This window comes from Littorina saxatilis, linkage group LG7 (genome assembly GCF_037325665.1).
Source record: "Littorina saxatilis isolate snail1 linkage group LG7, US_GU_Lsax_2.0, whole genome shotgun sequence".
Taxonomy (NCBI): Eukaryota; Metazoa; Mollusca; class Gastropoda; order Littorinimorpha; family Littorinidae; genus Littorina; species Littorina saxatilis.
In genome coordinates this window covers 15,554,143-15,578,169 of record NC_090251.1, presented here as the reverse complement: position 1 = coordinate 15,578,169, position 24,027 = coordinate 15,554,143, and the positions used below count along the sequence as shown (strand labels likewise).

At 45.3% G+C, this 24,027-nt stretch overlaps 1 protein-coding gene across 1 annotated transcript in view; it reads right to left on the bottom strand.

Annotated features, from left to right (window-relative positions):
• LOC138970786 (liprin-beta-1-like) overlaps positions 1–24,027 on the bottom strand; it is a 166,212-nt gene that overhangs the window by 11,689 nt on the left and 130,496 nt on the right. The window contains 14 exon segments of the mRNA XM_070343320.1: positions 241–378; positions 1,052–1,177; positions 1,539–1,627; positions 2,329–2,440; positions 3,203–3,314; positions 3,316–3,348; positions 4,094–4,222; positions 4,943–5,054; positions 8,534–8,792; positions 9,599–9,735; positions 10,012–10,069; positions 16,251–16,342; positions 17,261–17,345; positions 18,560–18,621. Coding sequence (XP_070199421.1) covers positions 241–378; positions 1,052–1,177; positions 1,539–1,627; positions 2,329–2,440; positions 3,203–3,314; positions 3,316–3,348; positions 4,094–4,222; positions 4,943–5,054; positions 8,534–8,792; positions 9,599–9,735; positions 10,012–10,069; positions 16,251–16,342; positions 17,261–17,345; positions 18,560–18,621 — 1,544 coding nt within the window.

Below are 24,027 nucleotides of genomic sequence, written 5' to 3'. Positions count from 1 at the left end.
GTGTGTGTGTGTGTGTGTGTGTGTGTGTGTGTGTGTGTGTGTGTGTGTGTGTGTGCGCGCGTGTGTGAGTGTTTGTGTGGTGTGTGTGTGTGTATGTGTGTGTGGTGTGTAGTGTGTGTGCTGTGTGTGCGGTGTGTGTGTGTGTGTATGTGTGTGTGTGGTGTGTAGTGTGTGTGCGTGTGCATGTGTGCGTGCATGCATGCTTGAGTGCAAGCACACGTGTGTATGACCATAACCAACCATAAGAGCTCCGTGAACTCCGCTGCCTCGCAGGTTGGGAGCGTACTCCGACAGGTCAATGGTACGCAGCCACTCCATCACGCGGTGATTTGTCCACAGCATTACCTCCCCTGGCAGGTTCTGTATCGGCGTGTTCAACTGAATCAGAAACAGGCACACATTTATTTCAAGAGCCACTGTCTCTGGCATTTGAGAAGAAGAAAGTAAATTTGAATTCCAACTGGAGGACCTATGAGCATTCTCTTTATGATACTTTACACCCAATACTAAGAGATTCACCCTGCGCTTGCCAAGCATGCTCCACTGACATTAAGAATTTGCATATCTCTGAAGACCACTCAAAATAAAACTGCACGCAGTTGGAAAGTTATTTACTTCAAAACTATCATGTACCATTTAGGTACATTGTACAATCATTCATTCGCACAAAAGACCTGGAGCTGCAGGTTTCATAGACTCGAGGTAACACATTGACAGTCCGGCCACTGCTTCGTCATCTAATTGAATGCGGTTGACCGAAAGCAGTGTCGGGGGAGGACAGCGCTATAGTTGGGCAACTCATCATGCCAAGAGGCACAGACGGCTGACTGAAATCTTTTTTATCGAACCCGATTTTGCGGGATTACTGTATTCATTTCAATCCTGTCACCGCAAATGACCGACTGTGTGGCTGGCCCATGAAACTGGCCTCTGTTCTCCCATTTCTATGTCCTACGTAAATTATACCTGTCCGTAGTCCTCTAAAGAAACAAAATATTGACACAAAATTAAACGGGTTGATAATAACACCAATGTGAGCCATTATTCTTACCTCCTCAGGGAAGGGCCTTCTCCTCAGACAGCCAGGGTTGAAGCCGTTGAGGCGTAAAATCTGAATGCCACGCTTGATGCTGATGTGATGCAGTTCGTTGACCACCTTCAGTGCCATCAGGTCGTCCTGATAACAAAAACATACGTGTCATCAGTGCCATTACAAAATACAGGTGTCTTTTTTTCTGCGTTCATGAGAGAGAGAGAGAGAGAGAGAGAGAGAGAGAGAGAGAGAGAGAGAGAGAGAGAGAGAGAGAGAGAGAGAGAGAGAGAGAGAGAGAGAGAGAGAGAGAGAGAGAGAGGGAGAGAGAGAGGGGGGAGGGAGAGAGAGAGAAATAGAGAGAGAGAGAAATAGAGAGAGAGAAAGGGAGAGAGAGACAGAGAGAGAGAGAGAGAGAGAGAGAGAGACAGAGAGAGAGACAGAGAGAGACAGAGAATGAGAGAGAGAGCCAGACAGAAAAAGACAGAGAGCGAGAGAGAGATCTTACCACAGTGAGGTAGTGAAGCATACGGCCATCCACTCTGGCATCGTAGAACGAGTCCTTGTATTGCGGCAGCCCTATGTCATCCAGCCAACCTGCACAACGACAGTCACACAGCTACCTCAAAACTCATGTTCTGTTGATCACACATGTACACACAACAATCCTCTACCATGAATCTGAATCTGGTCAAATTAAAACCTTTTCTGCACAGTTGTCTTCTTTGAACCTTTCGTCAATTTTCAACATTTCTGAATGAAAAGCCTTGAATGAACGGCCTATCTTCCAGTTTCGCACTATTCAAGTAAAACTAGCTTCTACAGTGGTATATCTGCAATGAAAGGACACCCTTGAGGCCGGCAAAAAGTGTCCCCACATTACAGGTGGCCAGTCATGACAGGTATGTTTTCTTGATGATAATTGAATATAAGTTCCCCCGTTTTAAGACCCCCCCCCAATTTTTTTTTTTTCTTTCTAACTCCCTCCCTTTTAAGACCCTATTGCCTCAGTATCTCTGTCAATTTTCCCCCATTAAAAGACTCCCTCCTTTTTAAGACTAATTTTCTCAGATTTTGGTTTTAAAATGGGGGTAGACAGAGGGACCAGAGAATTTGTCTTTTCACAAGAGGTGGCCTGTTATCAGAGGGGCCTCACCATACAGGTACCACCGTATTCACCATGAAATGGTTTGGCATGCCTGAACCAAAACATACAGTCCATGCATGATTATCAGCAGGCGCTACAGCATGTTTCCATGCCTTGCAGTCAAGTAAAAGCGGTGTGTAATATGACGTACGTGCGACAAAGTTGTGGTCGAGGTCGCAGATCTGCAAGTCCTTCTCCCCTCCCATAGCCTGCAGGGCCAGCTGCAGTTTCTTGCGATGCAACACGTTCTTGATGTTCAGCTCCTGAAGATACAAAACATTGGGATTGATATTGAAATTTTCCTCTTCTTCTACTTCAGCGTTCATAGGCTGAAACTCCTTAGTACACTCATGTTTTTGCATGGGTGAGGTTTTACATGTATGACCGTTATTTTCTAAACCCCCCCCCCCCCCCAATTAGGCAGCCATGATACAATTTCAGAAGGGAGAAATTCTGCTCAAAATGAAGAAAGCTGTTTTATGGAATTCACGCTTAAATTCTCAACTTTCACACACACACACACACGGCCGCTTGCCCTTCTGCACACTTCATACCTGTTTAACCTCCACCCCATCCTTATCCTAAAGTGTTGTTGCTAATTAAAATTTTTGAAATTGCTGAAGTCCTTAATAGCTGCTGAGCACCTGTCACTTCTTGCACTCTGGCAGGTAGATGTTGAGTCCAATCTCGTTCATTTTTTGTTCAATACCCTTTGCCCCCCCCCCCCCCCCCCCCCCACCCCCCCCCCCCCCAAAAAAAAAAGAAAAAAAAGAAAAAGAAAAAAAAGTTGCTGCCTCAATTTGATCTTTTCCAGGCCAAGATTCCAAAGCTCATGCATTTTTGCACCTGTCACATGCACTCTGGCAGGTAGACGTTGAGTCTGATCTCATTTATCATTTTTTTAATGCCTTTGCACCCCTCTCCCCTTCTACGCACACCACACCACCCCCATCCCTGGTGGACGGTGGTACTGCGGAATGACATTCCAGTTCCTTCCCCATCTCCCCTCCCCAACATCCACTCACCTTTTCCAAGTCGTGTAGGGAAGCCCTGAGGAGCTGCTCCCCGTTGCGCACCCATCGCTTGCACTCCCCCAGGTACATGTTGAGGCCGATCTCGTTCAGCCAGGCCGTCACAGTCCCAGCGAGAGAACGGCACGTCTGTGTCCATGCTGCAATTAACACAGTGAGAAACTTGTGGTTTCCATGACAGCAAGAGTATATTGTAACACCAACCTAACTTTTTCAGAATGAACACTGTATTTTGGGGATGGGCAGCTGGTTAGCCCACAGTGTGTTCGTCATTCATTTGCTATATTCTCAGAGAAGGTTTATTCGCATAAAGCAGTTACTTAATTTAAACAAAATTGGGGACAGTCAAAACATTAATTTACAGTCTGATCTTTCCAGGCATGACAGCCTGATGATGTACACAATGTTATGATACTGACCGGTTGGACAAAACTTGGCACAAACATTTTCCAGCTCAACAGCCTAGCAAATGTTTCACGTAGACTCTTGTGATTACGCCAATGAGTCAAAGATTCAAACAGCTACAGAGGCTCATCAAGATGCAGTTTGAAAACACTATTAACTGTTTGCAATACTTCAAAAGACCCCCCTGAGCAAAACGGTTCTCCTACATCAAACAACAGTCTCAAAGAGAAATGTTGACTTCTTATTCTTCATTCATAAGTAGACTAGACTGTAGCTTCCACTGCGATGTCTATGTCTTTAATGAACTAAGCAGTAGTTAAAAGACCAAAGAGAATTGTTAAAAAAAAAATTAAAAAAATCCTCTTCGTTCATGGGCTGAATCTCCAACGGTTTTTACGTGTATGCCTGTTTTTACCCTGCCATTTAGGCAGCCATACACCGTTTTCGGGGAAAAAAAGAAGAAAAGAGTACGATGCTTACAGCCTGGTGCGCTGGGACCAGCCAGCGAGTCGAGCAGTGGCGGTGGCCCTCACCCCCCCTCTCCTGAACTCTCCTCCGTCCACCCGGTCCCGGCCGCCCTCAAAGTCCTGCGAGCTGCTGCGTTTCAACCTGCACAGGCATTGTTAGGGATGCTACAGTCTTTTTCTTGTTTGGATCTTTCTGTATGTGTGTGTGTGTGTGTGTGTGTGTGTGTGTGTGTGTGTGTGTGTGTGTGTGTGTGTGTGTGTGTGTGTGTGTGTGTGTGTGTGTGTGTGTGTGTGTGTGTGTGTGTGTGTGCGTGTGCGTGCATGCGTATGTGTTTGCATTATTTCATCATGTATTCTGTTGTGGGTTGCGTTGCATCGTGGCGAGAGGGAGAGAGTGAGAGTGTGTGTGTGTGTGTGCGTGTGTGTGCATGTGTGCGTGTGTGTGTGTGTGCACGTACATACCATGCATATGCATATGTGTTTACAGTGTGCCTGCATGTGTGTGAAAGAAAGAGACAGAGAGATAGAGACGCTTTACAGAAAACATCAAATCTAAGGTCAATGATTATGAATGTAATGACTTTCAAAAATTGCAGAGCAGCAGAAACAGATTTGTCAGTACAGTTCCTTACAAGTTCATAATACAGAGAATGGGCAGAAAACTCACACAGAAGACTTATAAATCATCTCATATAAGAAATTTGTTTGTGGTATATGAACAACATACATACAACATAGACATAGAAAACTGTATTGTCCCAAGAAGAGAAACTCAGGTGTGATGTATCACAGATAACATAACATGGAACATTATAAAAAGCATAGAAAATTTCTCTTGGTGCGTCCCATCCACACAACTCACTTGCCAAAGAGGCGCCTCAATCCGCGGCGCTTTTTATGGTCGTGAGGTCCTGTACCCGCCACGCCCATGTGCTGCAGACCATCTTCATCATCCGTCACCACCTCTGTGTGAGCTATAGACACCACGCAACACACACACCAAGATTAACGCGATGCCTTATGATACACACTTGACATGAACACACTTGGCTGATTCGACCTCGTTGAACATTTCACCACTGAACAATCAAACAATCAAACAAACAAACACAAAAAACACACAAAATACACCACACAACACACGCACCAAGATTAACACAATGCCTTATGATACACACTTGACATGGACACAAGCTGAACATTCAACCAGTGAACAAACAATCAAAAACCAAACAAAATACATAATACACAAACACCAAGATCAACGCAATGCCTTCTGGATCTAGATTTGGATGCCCACTAGTTTGTCGTGGGGTATGCATCACAGGAGCCAATTTCGGCTACACGTGACGGTCTTATGATTCACACTTGACAAGAACACAAGTTGATACCCGATGAAAATGTCACCAATGAACAAACAATCAAACAAACGAACAAAAACAAACAAAACACACACCACCCACATAATGTACAAGCTATACCAAAAGCCTCACAAACTTACTGATAACCTTATGCAGCTAAAGAGCACCAAAACCACTCAGAGAAAGCCCGGACTGAACTGGATTTCATGTTCCCATTCAAACAAAGTACATAAACAAATAAACTTGGAAAAACCCTGATTATTTTGGCAATTTTGCCCCATGAGATGTTCCATCGTCCCTATTCACACTTGAGCGAATCTGAAATGGTTGCTCTCCTTACAGTATGTGACGTTTAACTTTCACAGGGTTAATTCAGGACTGCCATTCTTTTTAGATCTGAATAAAGCCAAGACAATCTTCTTTGGTACCAATTTGATCTTGCCACCCACAATAAGATCACAAGCCAATGCTTCCCTCACTTCATCGCACATTTACTGCATAGATGTTTATACACAGACTAAATCTCCTGTTAGTTGTAAACCCAAATAGCAAGAACTATTTCACACTTTAAACGTAAGAATATGCATGAAACGTAACTGCATGAACATTGAAATACAATCTCTATAGAATTTTCAGGGATGACATAAAAAAAAAAAATAGTATTACAAATCTTTCTCTTCATAGTGTAAACTTCTCTGTTGTTTTTATTTCTTTTTTTTTCAATCTTTAAAAAAAAAAGATTTTTAAGTATATCTCTGCCCATCTGAACTGCCAAAAGAGTAAATGACTAAGCTTGTTAGCCTAAAATGTATTTAAAATAAGAAAGATACTCAAAGGTTCATAAAATCATAATTTAGTCATGAATGGCAGAATGCACACAATAAAATATTATACATGCTGCTACTTCTCAAACTATAGAAATAAATTCAACAATACCAGTTTCAAAACAAAATAAAATTCACAGTGATTAGTACAGAAACTGTTCACACACTTTTACATGTAGTTGTCAGGGTAACACAGGGCCCATTACAAAAAGTCAAGTTACTTTTGAATTCCTGTCTTTTACAAGAAAATGAAAAGTTCAATGAAATCATAAAGTAATCTTTTCTTATCTGGCATATATTGTCTTTATATGCAAATTAGCATACACTCCTATCAAGATGTCACAGAAGTAGATATGGGATATCATTGATAAACGGCAAATAAAATAACCAACACCTATTAAATCAAAGCTTTGTATAGAGTGGATAAATAATATCAAAATACTCAAAGTAAACTGGAATATGAATGTGTAAAATGATATAATGAAATCTTGTGGTAATAAATCTTCAAGTATGTCTTACAAGTGTATATGAATATGGAAAAAGATATGGAATATAAATTATACCGGTACTGTTGACCAACCTAACATTTTCTTCTGCCAAAGAAACACGCACAATTACTGCAATTCATTTTATATCCTCTGCTGAATAAAAAGTTTCAGAACAATGACTAAGAAAAACGTAAAACATAATTATGTCAATGAGTTGCACAGTGGTAATATAATGAACGCCGGCCTTATGAAATATGAAGCTTTGCTATAAAACTTTCATGGAAAGCAATTGTTGTGACCCAACATAAGAGTTATGAAACTCAAGCTTCTTTGTAATAAAGCATGAACGCACAGGTCTAATGCAAGAGTAACACAGACACATGGAATGTATCTTTCAGGAAAATGCTTCAAAAAGTCATTTGACAGTCTTGCAGTCGTGAGTAGTCTTCAGATATCTACATACAAAATAAGTTTTCACAGGGGGGGGGGGGGGGGGGGGGGGGGGGGGACTAGTCCAGCTTCAACTGGTCAGCAATGAATGTATCTTAACCATTTTCAAAAGGCAAAGCTGACCATTTATTAATAACAAATAAAATAATATAAAAGCTATATGTTTCTTGAACATATTTTCGTTTAAGCTTACTTGACCAGGTGAGAGTGTGAAATGTAAACATTTTAGCTCATAACCAAGTCTTCAAGGCTGCTAAAAGGACCTTTATGACAAACCACTAATAGAGAACATTCCTTAGGATGCCTCACACAACTACACAAGCCAGCACGTTCATTTTCGGGACACTCTGCAACATTCCTTAGGATGCCCAAAACACAGGGCAGCATACTTGAAAACTATCTATCTTTTTTTCAGAAACATGCGATTCAGAATCTTTTTTCGGCCTGCATGCACTAATTTCGCACAAATCACATCCGCACATACCTGTTCACCTGCTGTCAATGTGTGAGTGCCTGTGTTCGTGCAATGCATGTACAGGTACGTCGTTCCAGGACTCATCTAAAAAGGGACTTTGCTTGGCAGCATTGCTGTGCTCACGTAAATGACTGTAGGGGTAGGCTGGGGCAGGGTTTGGGAGAATTAACAACAGAGATAAAGGAAAATATGAATAGGACTCATAACCACTGATCAGAAGTTGATCTTCATGGGGGTCACAAAAGATCTAATATCAAGCCAGTTTAAAAAAGGAAACAATTTCTTTTTCCCATTACTCCCATTCTTCCACTGTTGAGTTTGTTTCTCCACTTCATATTGCCTTCGATTTTCCAACTTTCTACATTTAATTAAACATTTTTTCTTTTTCTTTCCTTTCCTTCTCCAACATTTTTACAATGATTAATTTCCTTATACACACTGCAAAAATCTAAACTACCGTGCCGGTACATTCTTTACACAATTCAGCAAAATGGTGCTAAAAAGTCAACTCACTAGCAAATACTTGTTAGATAGGCACAGAATTTGTTTTAATCGATACACATTCAAAAGCCACACTCGGACGGCCAGCCCAAAACATCAGTCACGTTCACGTGAAGGTCAAAACAACCCCACGATCAGCAACTGACGCATGGTGAGGCGAGACGAGAAACACAGAGAGATGAACGACATCGGATTCTAGCGATTAGTTCCCACAGAACACAAAGAGAGGGAAGGAGGAAGGTGGTACGTTGGTAGGAAGGAAGGAGGGAGGCTGCACGTTACGGCTGCAGCATGCAAATGAAGGAGGTGTGGCTTGACGGGCGCCAGCATGCAAATAAGAAGGCGTGGCTTCACCTAGGTTGGGTGCCGAGGAGCTCCGTTTGCCCGATCTTATGCGCAACAGGGTTTTACCCAGCAGGGGCAAGCCGCGAGTTCGCCTAGCGGAGGAGGAGGAGGAGGAGGATGAGTTGACGGAGGTGTCTCGCTCTATGGACGCCCCCTCCCTATTGCGCGATGGTGTGGATGAGTAGCTAGCGATGCCCTGTTTGGGCAACGTACCGTAACTGCCGCTGCTGTTGTGGTTACTCCCCTTTTTGCGCCCGTCTGATGAGCCCTGCAACAGTAACAACACTTTAACAATAAGAAATATTTGTACACCAAGCATTACCTGTATTTACCTCAACTGACAAATACGAATGTGCTCTGGATGTATAAATGAATACACCACATAGACATACATTGCTTGTTTGTTGTTTGTCGTCTTCTGTTATTGTATATTGAATGGTTTGTTGCCCGTTAACGCACCTTACTCAGGACGTCAGCTGACAGGCAGCGAAAGGGTCAATAAGAAATAAACATGAAGTTCAATCGCTTTTTCAACCAAAGAGATAATTTATGTAAGCTCTATGTTTCAAATTTACAATCTGCCTGTCATAAGAAACTCGCAACTCTAGAAGCAAATCAAATTTTTTTTCGAAATTAATCTGAGAATGACAAAGGCAAATCCAAACACAAGTCAGAACTAAAACACATAAAACATGTCGGGGAATCATCTTTGTTACACTTGTATTTTCTGGGTAGACATAGACATAGAACGCTTAATCATCTCAACGAGGAGAAACTCGGGTGTGGTGTTTCACAGCATTACGATATACAACATAAAACGTAGGAACATAAATAAAATATTGAGGCGCAAATACACTTCTACTCATAATAGTTAAGATTAGGATGCTAATATCAAAACAAATCTCTCTCTCTCTCTCTCTCTCTCTCTCTCTCTCTCTCTCTCTCTCTCTCTCTCTCTCTCTCTCTCTCTCTCTCTCTCTCAGGCAGACCTGCATGCAGACAGACATTACTCTGTCATCACAACTCTATCCGCACCACAAAATAAAAAAGCCGCTGCAAGTGGGCCTGACTGACCTTGTCCGGTGAGACGGCGATGTTCTCACAGCTGTTGGAGCGCGTCATACCCAGGGCCTGCCTGGCGCTGATGGGAAGGTTGTTGGCCGCCGCACTGCCGTGGTTGCCGTTCACTCTGCCGCTGTCCGGGTAGTGCACTGAGGACAGTTTCACTGATGTCAGCGTTAGTTGCTAGGATTCATGGCAAAGCTCACACACGCGCACGCATGATCACACACATGCTTGTACACACATGCACACACACAAACGCACACACACACAACTCACACACACACCTATACAAACATACATGCACACACATACACATACAAGCATACACACACACACACTCACATGCACACGTACACGCATGCACACACACACACGACGCTAGCATCACCCCTCAAACAGGCAGGAGAGAAAGACAAACTCACCTGGCGTACTGGTAGCGCTGGGCGAGGACAGCCCGTGTCGGTTATTGTACTCCTCATTCTGCACATGGAAAACAAACTAAAAACAACTCATTAGATACAAGTTTGGCCTTGAATCGAAAATTTCAAAACTAAATTTTCATTTAATTAATATACTTACTCAACTCACATAAATGGCATTAACTTCAGTTCATTGCTAAGATATTGAAGTAGTACTCGACCCTGGTAAGGGGGGAAGTAACTCCCTAAGAAAAACAATCCGTAGTCAAGGACGGGAGTCACCTCCCCTACCGGTAACCCGCACATGCGCGGTCCTGCTACCGGCCGTCATTCCCCCACGGAAACACACACCTGTAACACATATAATGTTAGCGGGGATGGATGGGAGGGTATAAACGATGTGAGTTGAGTAAGTATATTAATTAAATGAAAATTTAGTTTTGAAATTTTCGATTCAATCACATATTCTTACCTCAACTCACATAAATGGCAGATTGCACATAAAGGCGGTGGGATACTCACATTAATCTCTTGGAAGTATCTGGCCTGCGGCAACCATAGCTGGGAGGCAGTTGGTACCGTCCGGATGAGTGCTGGCAATGCCCCGGAGGTAGTAGCTGAGGAAGACATCATGAGTCGTCCAGTATGCAGCTTTGAGGACGTCTGACATCCTTCCAGACTTGAGGACAGCTAAGGAAGTTGCCCACGCTCAAGCCTCGTGCGTACGAGGTGATCGAGGAGGAAGGACTGACTGCCCCCCCCCCTTTTTGTGTCTGCCACCACTGATAAGCATACCTTATAAGTGTGGAAGACCATCTGAAAGCGTGGTTTTTGCAAAGTCTTTATTTCGGGCTGAAATGATCGAAATAAACAACTTCGGAGCTGATGCTCAAAACGGAGCGGTGCGCGACAAGTAAGCCTTAAGCGCGCGTACCGGACAGTTAGAAAGATCCGGATCGCCGGGGGCTAAAAATGTCCCGGAGAGGCCGAATGGAAATGATCGGTGAAAGTGGACCAGGTTTTTGATTCTTGGCGAGAAAATCGGGACGGACACGCAGTGAAACCGAGCCGTCTCTTCCGAAAGTGATATCCCGGTCTAGGCCTGAGAGGCCGTGGATCTCACTGCCCCTCCGCGCGGAAGCGAGCAGTATGAGTATGAGAGTTTTGCGCGTAAGGTCAGAGAGACTAGCGTCTTGTAAAGGTTCAAAAGCACTAGAACGGAGAAATTCGAGTACTAGAAGAACGTCCCAAGCCGGGACAGAAGTTCTCTCCGTTGCAGAACTGAGGGCCGCGCCCTTTAGCACACTCGCGATAACTCCCCCGAGGGAGATGGAGCGTCCAAGTTGCTTAAAAGTAACAGAGATGGCTGAGCGGCGAGCGCGCAAAGCGGACGCGGCGCGTCCCCGAGCGGAGAGCCATGCCAGATGGTTTGCGACCTGCATTGATCGCAGGGCGACCGGGACAACATTGTTAGCCGCAAACCATCGAGTCCAAGCCAGCCAGTGTGACTAGTAGACAGAGGAGGTGGCCTGTGAGCCTTCTGGCCTAAGTCCAAAAGCGAAAACGGAGGCGCCTGAGCACCCCAGTGATCTCCGAACCCTCTCCAGGCGTGAGGATCCAGGCCCTCGGGGCGATTGTGCAGAGTCCCCGTTCTGGGCTGGAAAAGCTCCCCTCGCCGGCGGCCGAGCGGGATTGGCGGGCCGCTGGTGAGCCGCATGGGGTCCGGGAACTAATGCTGACTGGGCCAGCGCGGTGCCACGAGAAGGAGATGAAGCCGCTCCAAGTCGGCTTTAGGCTGAACCCTTCCGATGAGTGGAGTGGGAGGGAAGGCGTAAGCCTCTAGCCCTGCCCAGCTGATCGTCATCGCGTCGATCTGCCAAGCTTCCGGGCCCGGAAACAGACACAACGATCGGGAGGCGACGTGAAAATCTCGTGGCGAAAAGGACGACCATCGGACGCTCTACCTGCGCCCAAAGAAGGAGGAGCGCCTGATGGGTGATGGTCCACTCCGTGTGGAGGATCTGGAAGGAACGGCTGATGACGTCGGCAAGGACGTTCAGGCAGCTGGGCAGATAGCGAGCCGAGATCAGGATCTAAGAAAGAGTCCCGCATGCTCGGCTGGACCACAGCCGAGATCGGGACCCGCCCTGTTTGTTGGAATAAGCAGAGACCGCCGTGTTGTCGTAAAGAAACAACAAATGGGTGCCCTGGAAAGCGGAGAGAAAATGATGAAAACCCAGAAAGACCGCCTCGAGCTCGAGGCGAATGTTGTGCCATAGACCGCTGCTCTCGTGACCACCGACCGGAAGTCGTGCGCGTGTCCAAGTGAGCCCCGCAGCCCTTCTGTGCTGCGCCCGCAAAGAGATGCGTGTAAGGAGGAGGAAGCGCTATGGGCACTCCCTGCAGAAGCCAAGGAGTGTTCATCCACTGAGGCGTGGTCTGCTGCAACCAGACCCCGAAACGGAACTGAGACGTCCCAGCCGTGTGACGTCGGATTCCAGACTGAACTGAGCGCCTGCAGTTTGTATAAACGACGTTGAGTGGGACGGACTGCCCACTCCCGTGAATCGAACACCTTGCCTTGGTGCAACACCCCGGGGACAACCAAAATTCTGCCGTAAAGTCCCAAGAAGGGGTGGCCGAGAAACTCCTCTATAGCCTGCTTCCGCAGAAAGAGAAGGATTTCCGCCTGTAAAGTCTCCTGAGCGTCTGGGCTGACCGGAAACCGGAAGTTGGCCGGCGCCCTGGACGAAGGGGCTTTGCCTTCCTGCCAAGGAAGGCGGAACCCCGATCGAATCACCCCCATGCTCCATAGGCTGCTTGTCCGAGACAGCCAAGCTGGAAGGACCCGGAAGAGGCCGCCTGCTACCAAAAGGGTAGAGGCTGGGGGGGGTGACTGGATCGGGGGTGGCTCATTGGGGGTTGGGCTTGCGCCCAGACCCCCGCTTCCCGAAGGAAGGTTTACGCTGGTAAGGACGGGACCGTGACCCACCCCTACCTGCGCGAGACGACTGCTGCCCAGAAGAGCTGTCTGGCGCTGACGCAGAACTCCGTGGTTTGTTGCTGTGCTGCTTAAGAGCGAGTTCCGTCAGTTGCACCACATGTTGGTCACGAGTTTCCTCAGTTTGCTGCCGAAGGGCATCCAAAGAGCGTGACCCCAGCAACGCACCCTCTGAAAAGGGAGAGACTCTCAAAGAGTCTATGGTGGCCTTATCCGTCAGGCGAGAGCCGTTAAGAAAAGCCTCGCGCCTCCAGAACACCACCTGAGAGTAGAGCCGAGCAGCAAGCGTCATCTGACTGTCAGTGACCTTCGCAAGCGCCGCCAGGAGCATGGCAGCATCAGCCTCAATAGCATCGTCACGAAACCTAAAAGGCTCGATGGACGAAGCGATGGCTCTCGTGAGAGACCGGATGAGCGTTTCCGCTAAAGAGGTCAGTTCAAGGGAAGAACGCCCGCTTTCCTCCAGCCCGAGTAGACTCTGTTCCGTACAAACGGAAGTCCTATCTCGGCTATAACCATCCTGCCGCAAGCGAGCCAGTTCCGGAGTCACCGGAAGTGGAGCTGTGGGCAGCGAAAAAGAGGAGAGAAGAGAATGTGGCCTGCTAGGCAGCCGCGATCTTCTTGAGTTGGCTGGGAGGCCGCCGCCTGCCTGAGCCGAGGTTAACCAAGGCTGGGCAGAAGGGGGGGCTTCCCCATGAGCAGCCAAAAGAGGGTAGGGTGTGTTAGCGTCCGCCAACACCTGAGCCATCACAAACGGGACGGAAGGAGATTCCATGAAACGGAACTTCGCCCTCGTGTCCCCCGCGCCCGCAAAGTCTGCCAAAGCAGAAGGAGGGGGTGCGACAACAGTAGAGTCGGCGGAGACACCCTCAGGGAAGTACCGTGAGGTTATCTCCGCAGCCAACCCCAGAGTAGGGCCCAGCTTATTGGGAATCCGTAAGGGGGTAACGGATTCGGAACGATCCTCATCCCCTTCCTGTTCCTCTCCAAAACCTTCCTGATCTCCATCAGAAGGAGGGTCCGGTAAACCGGAAACCCACCCGTCCACGGAAGCGGAAGTGGCTAGAGTCGGTTGAACAATAGACGGAAGCGCCGCAAACTGTCCACCAACAGCACCGCCGACAACCGGAACCGCCGCGGCGGAACCGGAAGTCGGGGCCGGAAGTCGATGCGTAACCAGGGACGGGATAGCAGGGACACTGCCACCGGAACCACTAGCCCGCTGTCCTCCACCGGAAGTGCCTGCCACAGCACAACCGGAAGTCGAGGACGACAATCCGCGGGCAGGCCCGACCGGAAGCCCCGAGGGGCAACCAGAGGAGCCTACCCCCTGCGAACTCCAACCAGGAACGGCGGCAGCCGAACCAAGAGCTACAGGTCGATGACCGCCGACAGAATCTTGTAGGCCAGAGCTGGGCAAACAAGACGCTGCTGCCTGCCCCCCAGAGGCCGGGACAGCCGAAACTGATCCCAGGGGGGCAGGCTGGCGCGCTACGCCGCTCCCTAGCGCACCCGCCACGTGATGGACGGTGTACTGCCGGGGAGGAGCCGTCTGCGAACCCGGCGACGCAAGAGCGTAACCCGGGCCCGCAGGCAAGTGTGAGCCCCCAAAAAGATGGGGACTCCCACAAACGCCGCCCAACGCCGAAGCGCTGGAACCGGGCGGCGCTAAGGCCGCGAACCCCCCTGAAAAGGCAGGGGAATCCGCAACCGAACCAGAAAAATCCGGCCCGAGATCAGCCGACGTGATCGTCGCGGACGGCCGCAGCCTAGAAAGAGAAGCCACCCCCCCCCACGCCAGGCGGGAGGGGAGCGACAGGCCTTTCTGCCGAATGTAAGGCAACTAGGTCATGTTTCAGAGTAGCAAACATAGCCAGAATTTCTTCCCGCGACACGGACTCGCTAGACCGTGGCGTCTGCGAGCGCGAGAGAGGAGAAGTAGAACGTTCCCGCGTAGGGAAAACCGGTGACGGTGACGTAGAGTCGAGCGAAACCCGTTCTGTCTTCTTAGTCACCGGGTCAGTAACCAGAATTAAAGAAGTAGGCTGTGAAGAAGACACAGAGGCACGCGTCTTTGATTTAGACTTAGACTTGTCTTTATCCTTCTCTTTTCCCGGTGAAGAGAGTAGGGAAACAAGTTTGCCCTTGCTTTTTGAGTTTTTGTCCGCCATTTGCAATATCGAACACGCGCACGTGGAGATGAATTACAACAGCGAAAATACTCAAACAAACGCAAAGCGCAGCGAAGAGATAGTGAAACGATCTTACCTAAAGATAGCAACGCAAAGACCAGGGTCAAATGGCCTTCCACAAAAGGCCAAGGCAAAAAAAATATGCCGGAGTACAACAACACGTCTGTGCAGTAGTGTTGAAGTGGGTGGAATGACGGCCGGTAGCAGGACCGCGCATGTGCGGGTTACCGGTAGGGGAGGTGACTCCCGTCCTTGACTACGGATTGTTTTTCTTAGGGAGTTACTTCCCCCCTTACCAGGGTCGAGTACTACTTCAATATCTTAGCAATGAACTGAAGTTAATGCCATTTATGTGAGTTGAGGTAAGAATATGTGATTGAATTACTGCTGAGAAGAAACAAAAAAATCTGGTTATGAAAGACACATGTCTAGCTTGCCATTTCTGCTTTTTCTATTTTCATCCCCCTTCAATCTGATTCACTTCACACACACACAAAAACAAGGTCTTGAAACAATGAGTCTTCAAACTGAATTAAATTTACAAACATTATAAGGCCAAAAAAAAAAAAAAGTCTGTTTACGGTAACCCGACCGACCCTATTTTTTTCGCGCGACCCTAGACTTTTTTTGGCATTTGGGAGAAAGAAAAAAAAATCTTTTGTTTTTTTTGCAAAATAATGTAAAAATATGTTTTTTTGGAGGGGGAAAAAAAAAAAAAAAACCCCACCTACCGACCCTATTTTTTTGGCCTATGTTACCGTAAACAGACCTTTTTTTTTTTTGGCCTAAACAGAGCAGGGTCTTAAAAGGAGCTTGGCCAAGCGAGACCTGAACCGCATCACGCGTGAGATCCCCCGGCTGGAGGCTCAGCTCGCCGATCTTCACCGCAAGTACCAGGAGGCTATGGCGGAGAAGCAAGCCCTGGAGGAGGAGGAGAGGATAATGGCGCGACGTCTGGTGGCTGCTGAGAAACTCATGCTTGGACTCGGCATGGGGTGGGGGGGGGGGGGGGGGGTGGCCCGGGGGGTGTGATTTCAGTGTGTACTCACACTGCTGTGGTCTCTGAGGGAGGTGTCGTGTAAGGAGGAGGAGCTGGTGGAGCTGGTGTCGTCCTCCACGTTCTGCAGCAACTCTTCCACAGCTGCACACAGCAACACAACGATGATAAGCTACTGTGTATAATACGCTCTGCATTGACGCACCCAACACAAACATCAGACCAGTTCTCTGCATTGACGCACCCAACACAAAGATCAGACCAGTTCTCTGCATTGACGCACCCAACACAAAGATCAGACCAGTTCTCTGCATTGACGCACCCAACACAAAGATCAGACCAGTTCTCTGCATTAACGCACCCAACACAAACATCAGACCAGTTCTCTGCATTGACGCACCCAACACAAACATCAGACCAGTTCTCTGCATTGACGCACCCAACACAAACATCAGACCAGTTCTCTGCATTAACGCACCCAACACAAACATCAGACCAGTTCTCTGCATTGACGCACCCAACACAAACATCAGACCAGTTCTCTGCATTGACGCACCCAACACAAACATCAGACCAGTTCTCTGCATTGACGCACCCAACACAAACATCAGACCAGTTCTCTGCATGGGTCTTAAAGACATCACTCATTTCATTCATCAGTTTCAATACAACAACCACAGTACCAGAGATTAAAGTATTATCTGTAGACAAACAAACACACAAACAAACAAACAGACAGTGAAACCTATTAGCCGCTTCATTCATAAAGGTGGCTTAATAACAAGCACAACGTCGACAACAACAACATAACAAGAACAACAACAACTTCAATAACAAGATACTTAAAATCAATACTGCTAAAACAATGCATTCAATCCCAAAGCTCCATTCAAACATTTACTGTCTAAAACAGTCTTCTATTTCAGATTTAATAAAAGAAATACTCAGTTACAGGGACTTGATTCTTCACTGAAGCTTGGAAACCTTGGCATACTTACACACACACAAATTCTCACACTTCCATACTGTACAGACAGACAGACAGACAGACAGACAATTCACCTTTCCTGCCTTGTGCCTGCACAAGGATTTCCTCCACACGTCTGTAACGTTTCAGCAACCTGCGCATGTCGTCGATCCGCCGGTCCTGTTCACAGAAACACAAACGTTGACAAGAGAGAAATTCAAGTTTTAGGCCCTCACGGCAAAGCCATTAGGGGGCATGTTCCCGGGTTTTAACCCGACTTCAGATGAGATACACAAGTGTATGCGTGTTTAGGTGGCATCAGCCATCTGCACTTGCCACTTATGACAGAATGACCGAGTTCTTTAAAGTGCCGCTGTGGTGACACAGGGGTGGGAGATGGATAACGTCTCTGGGTCCGCACATAAAGTTGACCCGTGTCCGCCCCCCCCCCCGCATTCAAACCAGCGACCTTTTGATCACAAGTCCATGGTGCTCTACCACCTGAGCTACCCGGGCCCCCCACATTGACAAGAGCGGCACTGATTTTTTTTAAACAAGTTTGTCAGATGAAAACGCAATTCAAGAGCTTCCAGGCAACCTTATCCAGCCCCAATCTACATGAACATGAATTGCAGACCTACAAGTCCAAAACAATCTTCATAAAATCTTCTCATTCACTTAAAAAAACAATCTGAATGCAGTACACAACTTCAAATCAATTCACTAGAGAATTGTTTTGAAGCCGGCACCCTCACTGGTAACTTAATTTAGTTCAGGGCATACTTGCTCTTGTAGTCTTTTTCTTTGCAACAACTTTCCACTCAAGTGACTGCAAAAAAATTGCTGAATTGTTAAACTGTTTGAACACACTTGATCACAGACCAAACAAGTTGAGAAGTTGTTCTTTCTTTCTTTATTTGGTGTTTAACGTCGTTTTCAACCACGAAGGTTATATCGCGACAGGGAAAGGGGGCAGATGGGATAGAGCCACTTGTCAATTGTTTCTTGTTCACAAAAGCACTAATCAAAAATTTGCTCCAGGGGCTTGCAACGTAGTACAATATATTACCTTACTGGGCCGGGAGAATGCAAGTTTCCAGTACAAAGGACTTAAAATTTCGTACATACTGCTTGACTAAAATCTTTACAAAAATTGACTATATTCTATACAAGAAACACTTAACAAGGGTAAAAGGAGAAACAGAATCCGTTAGTCGCCTCTTACGACATGCTGGGGAGCATCGGGTAAATTCTTCCCCCTAACCCGCGGGGGGTATGAAGTTGTTACAAAAATTGGTTTTATGAAAGTTATGTGACTGTTGCTTCATTATAAATAGAGAGTACAATGGAACAAAGTAAAGTGAGTGGTAAAAACAATATGGTTGATTTCAAACCTTGTCTTCATTGGACATCATCAGTGTGTCTACTGCTTTCTTAAGTTTCTCCACTTCTGTTTCTGAAACACACAATGCAACACACAATGTAACATGTAATTAAAACCTACATGTACTGAGAGGATTGGCCACAGTGTGGTGTGGTGTGGTGTGGTGTGGTGTGGTGTGGTGTGGTGCGTTGCGTTGTGCGTGCGTAACGTACACGTGTGTACCAAATGTGCAAACATGAGTGAATGTGTGCAAAGCATGTATGCTTGCACTTTGAGTACATGTTACTGTGTTTATGTACATGCCTATGGTTTGTGAATATGCATTTTCTTGCCCAAATTAACACACCAAAATAGCAGACTGAGACAAAAGCATGACTTCTTAATTGCATAGCATTAAACAATTACAAGAAAGGAACCCTTACACATTGGACATACCATAATCTTCTTCTACAAGCATTATGTTAGAACTAATTTACACAGTTTCAGAGAAAAAGAATGAAGCTCTTCTAAAAGCATCCTGCTGAAAAGCATGATGATAACAAAGTAATGTTAAAACTTTAAACATCCTGTACCATTAAATACGCCCCTCGCTTCTTTCACATCATTAACAGAAAAAGCTGATATTTTTTAATGTGTATATATTATATGCGATTTGATTTAACCCTTTGAGTAATGTTTTCCATGTTTGGACGTTCGTTTCCGCGTGTGTGTGTGCGTGTGTGTGTGTGTGGTGTGTGTGTGTGTGTGTGTGTGTACAGTGTGTGTGTGTGTGTGTGTGTGTGTGGTGTGTGTGGTGTGTGTGTGTGTGTGCATGTGTTTCAGTGTATTTTGCTTTTTAGCCCACTTCCAAACATCTTTAATTCCCACTTCAAAGCTAAGTATGTACAGTAGCATCATACGCTTAACAATTTTGAATTTAGTTTGCACATTTCCATTTACACCAAGAAAACAAGCCAAGAAGAACCCAAAGAGAGAAGTATGCAAAAGCAGTGCATGCAAGAAAAAAGCAAAAGGTTGAAGGGTGAAATCAGATGAAAGCTGCCAATTTGTCACACTCATCCCAACCTCCTGAAAAACACTAAACATTTTTCACCACCTCAATGCAAGTGCACTTGCAGATGACAGATTCTGAAATCAGCAGTGACAGTTGCAATCATTAAGCTCTTCAGCCTAGGGTTGGGGAATCTGGGGAGGAAAAGATAAAGAGGAGATGGAGGGAGGAAGAGGGAGGGAGGGAGGGGTGAGTGAGAGAGAGGGAGGGAAGGGGACATGTGTACATCAGCTCTGAAATCTCAAAGACTGGCATAAAATATTTCTATTTTTATATAATTCTTTTTTTGGGGGTGGGTGGGTGGGAGGGGGGGTTGTTTTGCTTCTCTTTCATGAGAGAGAGAGAGAGAGAGAGAGAGAGAGAGAGAGAGAGAGAGAGAGAGAGAGAGAGAGAGAGAGAGAGAGATGAGAGAGAGAGAGAGAGAGAGTCACAGTCAGAGAGAGAGAGAGAGAGAGAGAGAGAGAGTCACCGAGTCACACAGAGAGAGAGTCACAGAGAGAGAGAGAGAGAGAGTCACAGAGTCACAGAGAGAGTCACAGAGTGAGAGAGAGAGAGAGAGAGAGAGAGAGAGAGAGAGAGAGAGAGAGAGAGAGAGAGAGAGAGAGAGTCACAGAGAGAGTGACTGCAGGCCATTTCAAACAGACAGAGTAAAATAGAGAAATTTTGATTAAAAAGTGGCCACTGGCATAACTGTTTCAAGCCATATGAACAGTTACAGTTAAACGCTTGCACATGACATGCAATAAAAAATCTCAGGCAACTCAAATTAAAATGAAGATGAGAAATAAGTACACCACCCACTCATGACCACTGTGAGTCACTTTCCAAATATTTGTTCACATTATAATGTGTCAATTAAAAGCAATGAAAAACAAATGTTTACTCTCTATCTCTCCCTTAAGCCTTTCCTATCAACACACACACGCATGCAAACACGCACACTTATACAAAACATACTATTTTAAGTATCTTAACAGGTATTAGTGAAAAGAAAACTTACAAGCTTTTGTCTCAGATACCAGTCAAACAAAACTCACACACTCGGTCAAGTCTGTTTGTCATACTCAAGTTTGGATTATTCTACTGCTAACTCTTCTTGTAGCTGTGAATTTAGGACACAAAGATTGCCAACCAGAGAGTTATAAAGCTCATTACGGGCACTTATAAGACATTCATCTGCACAGGCATTAGGGTCATTTCTCAAGCAAGAAAAAATAAAAATAATGTAAAACAAGGGAAAACAAAGTTTCATTCCTGCATCCAAGCAAAGGAATTTGCAGTCTATATTCATGTGCAAAAGGGAGTTGTGTATAAGATCACCCTGTGCATAAAAGAAAAAAATTCAAAAAAAGAACACCCCACTGAATTTCCATTTTCAGCATTTTAAGAATCTGTTACATAAGTCTGTACTGCATGCAACGCACCAGCATGGAGCAATGCACTTCACGTGTTGCCCGTATTTTTTTATACAACACCTTTTTTCTGTCTCAGGCTATTTTTGTACCTTTCTAATTTTCTAAGAAAACTAGGTCTTTAAATCTTTGATAGATGTAATCCTTTGGAAACAAAGACAAAATCATAAGAAAGCAAAAAAAACTTTGAAACTGAAACAAACTCTAAAGTTCACAAACTTAAATTTAAAACAAAACTCCTGAACATTCAGGAAAAAAACAGAACAGAGAAAGAACAGAAAGTTTTAGCCGTAAAAAAAATATAATAATTATTATCATAAAAATTAAAAGAAAACACTCATGTTAGTCTGCAAAACCTCACAGCAAATTAATTTTTCTCCTCCAAATTTAAATCAGTTCAGATCTGACTGACACTGCTGTCGCCTCTCCATTGCTCTTCTGTTTGAGGTAAGTTTCACAATCTCAACTAAAAATCTACCACCCATTCTACCACAAAAGTGCAAAATTACACATTTCTACAGACACGTTAAAACTGCAACCAGAGTTCTATAGCTAAGCATCTCTGACTATGTGGATATACCCAGAAAACAAAAGGGAAAAATAAAATAAACCAAAGAAAACGCTCAATCAATCCTTGTCTTACGTTTCCTCTTAAGTCTATCTAACGTTTTCTCTCGATCTAAAGTGCGGTCGCCTCCTGATTCCCCTGAAAAAACAGCAGTAATCGGAAACATTGCATCATCCAAAAGCAACCAATGTAAGGCATGCAAAAAATGCTAAAAATGATCTAAAGGCAAGAAATTATGAAACAAATAAAAATGGGTGACACAAGCTGTGCTAATGTGAAAGTGAATTTGTCACTCATGTTCAGGCTTTATTCATCTTCCCTTTCCTGTTTTACTCAAGCTTTACATAGCCCCCCCAACGGATATTAATTTCACCCAAGATAATCCAAGAGTAATATTGCATCGCATGCCACATCAAAGCTAGTAAATTGCCTTGCATAAAATAAAAAGAACTGAAAAAAATAATAATTCAGGCATTCTTCACGGAAATGTCATCCATCAAAGGACACTGACAAGCTCCCTCTACCACCAAAGTCTACACTACATGTTTGAAGGAATCAAATACATTTTTCATAATTATTTTTCTTTCATTTTGCAAGGTTAAACCAGTTTGACATCACTTCTACATCATCACCCTACAAAACTGTATGATCATTGCAAACTAAATGCACCCAACGCAAAATTTAAAAAAAAAATTTGAAGCAAAACTGACTCCTAGTCCTAGAAGCTTGTGCCATTAATTTGCAACTAAACAAACATCAAAAAGGTCAATTGCAATCCTGAAAAGCATAATGTGCACAGGCACATAACATATATTCAAACAAGAATGTTTGCAAAACAACCACTAAGATATTACGAAACGCTAGTGCAGTGAAAAAACTAAATGGTTTGGGACATACTGTTTCATCCCTACGCAACAACTACAACAACAACAACGCCAGAACAAACCCAACAACACTGGATGATGATAATTTTTGTCTTAATCGTTTTGCATTCAGCTTTAGAACAATTTTTTCAGACAGACTGACTGGAGGAAGAGTTTGTTTGTTTGCTTAACGCCCAGCCGACCACGAAGGACCATATCAGGGCGGTGCTGCTTTGACATATAACGTGCGCCACACACAAGACAGAAGTCGCAGCACAGGCTTCATGTCTCACCCAGTCACATTATTCTGACACCGGACCAACCAGTCCTAGCACTAACCCGGAGCAGCCACTAGATTGCCAATCTTAAAGTCTTAGGTATGACCCGGCCGGGGTTCGAACCCACGACCTCCCGATCACGGGGCGGACGCCTTACCACTAGGCCAACCGTGCCGGTGACTGGAGGAAGAGAATACAATTGTTTTGCAAACGTCCAGAATAGGGATTTTCAGATATTCCATTGGAACTGGACCACACACCAAAAAAAGCTGTTCAAATGTGTACGTTAAGCACTTCCACCACATCGCGACTAGAAAAAAATATCAATGTCCTTTTCACTTACAGTCTCCTACCCTCCCTCCCCCATTTTCAGTCATTAACAACAGTTACTCTTTTTAAGACCTTTTTTTTTTATCTCTTAATCAAAAGGTCAACAAAGTTTAAGTAACGACTAGCTGTACTAAGCCTTTACTGCGGACTTCATGGCAGCCACCGACCTGAAGATTTAACGGCCATGATATTTAACGCAGAAGAAGAAGAATCTCTTAATCAGAAGATCAACACAGTTTAAGTAACTTAGCTTTAATCAGCCTTCAAATGATTCAGTTACAGAAAAAAGTGAGGATTCAGCAAGATTCAATTATTTTATTTTCATGTTCTTCGAACAGAGAGCAACAAATAAAGTCACACTGATCAGATGTTCAAAATAATGTGACTCTCCTTACCCACTTGTTTTTCTCCCCTAAAACTGCACCCTCCCCCATGCCTCAACCAATAAGCACCCCCCCCCCCCCCACCCACTGTCCCCACCCCCTCCATATTCAACAACCCCCAACATAATGTCCCCCCCCCCCCCAACCCACTGTCCCCACCCCCCAATCCACCGTCCCCACCCCCTCCATATTCAACAACCCCCTCCATATTCCACAACCCCCAACATAATGTCCCCCCCCCCCCCCCCCCCAATCCTACACTCCCCCAGACACTCTACATGCAAGGGAACAAACACTAAAACGGCTAAGACTGAGAATCAATTCATTCCAATGTTAAATGCAGGAGCTAAGTAATGGGTGCACAACAATTAAGATTTGCGTACAACAATAACAGTACAGTGGAACCCCCTTTTAAGACCTCTGAGATAATCAGGTCTTAAGATGGAGGGAGTCTTAACATGGGGGTAAAATTAACAGAGGTTATGAAACAGAAAATCTGACAAAACAGAGTCATGAAAGGGAGGGAGTCTTCAAAAGACTCTATCAGTATTTCAAGCTCTCGTAAGCTCTTGCACACTTCAAAGCATAGCAAA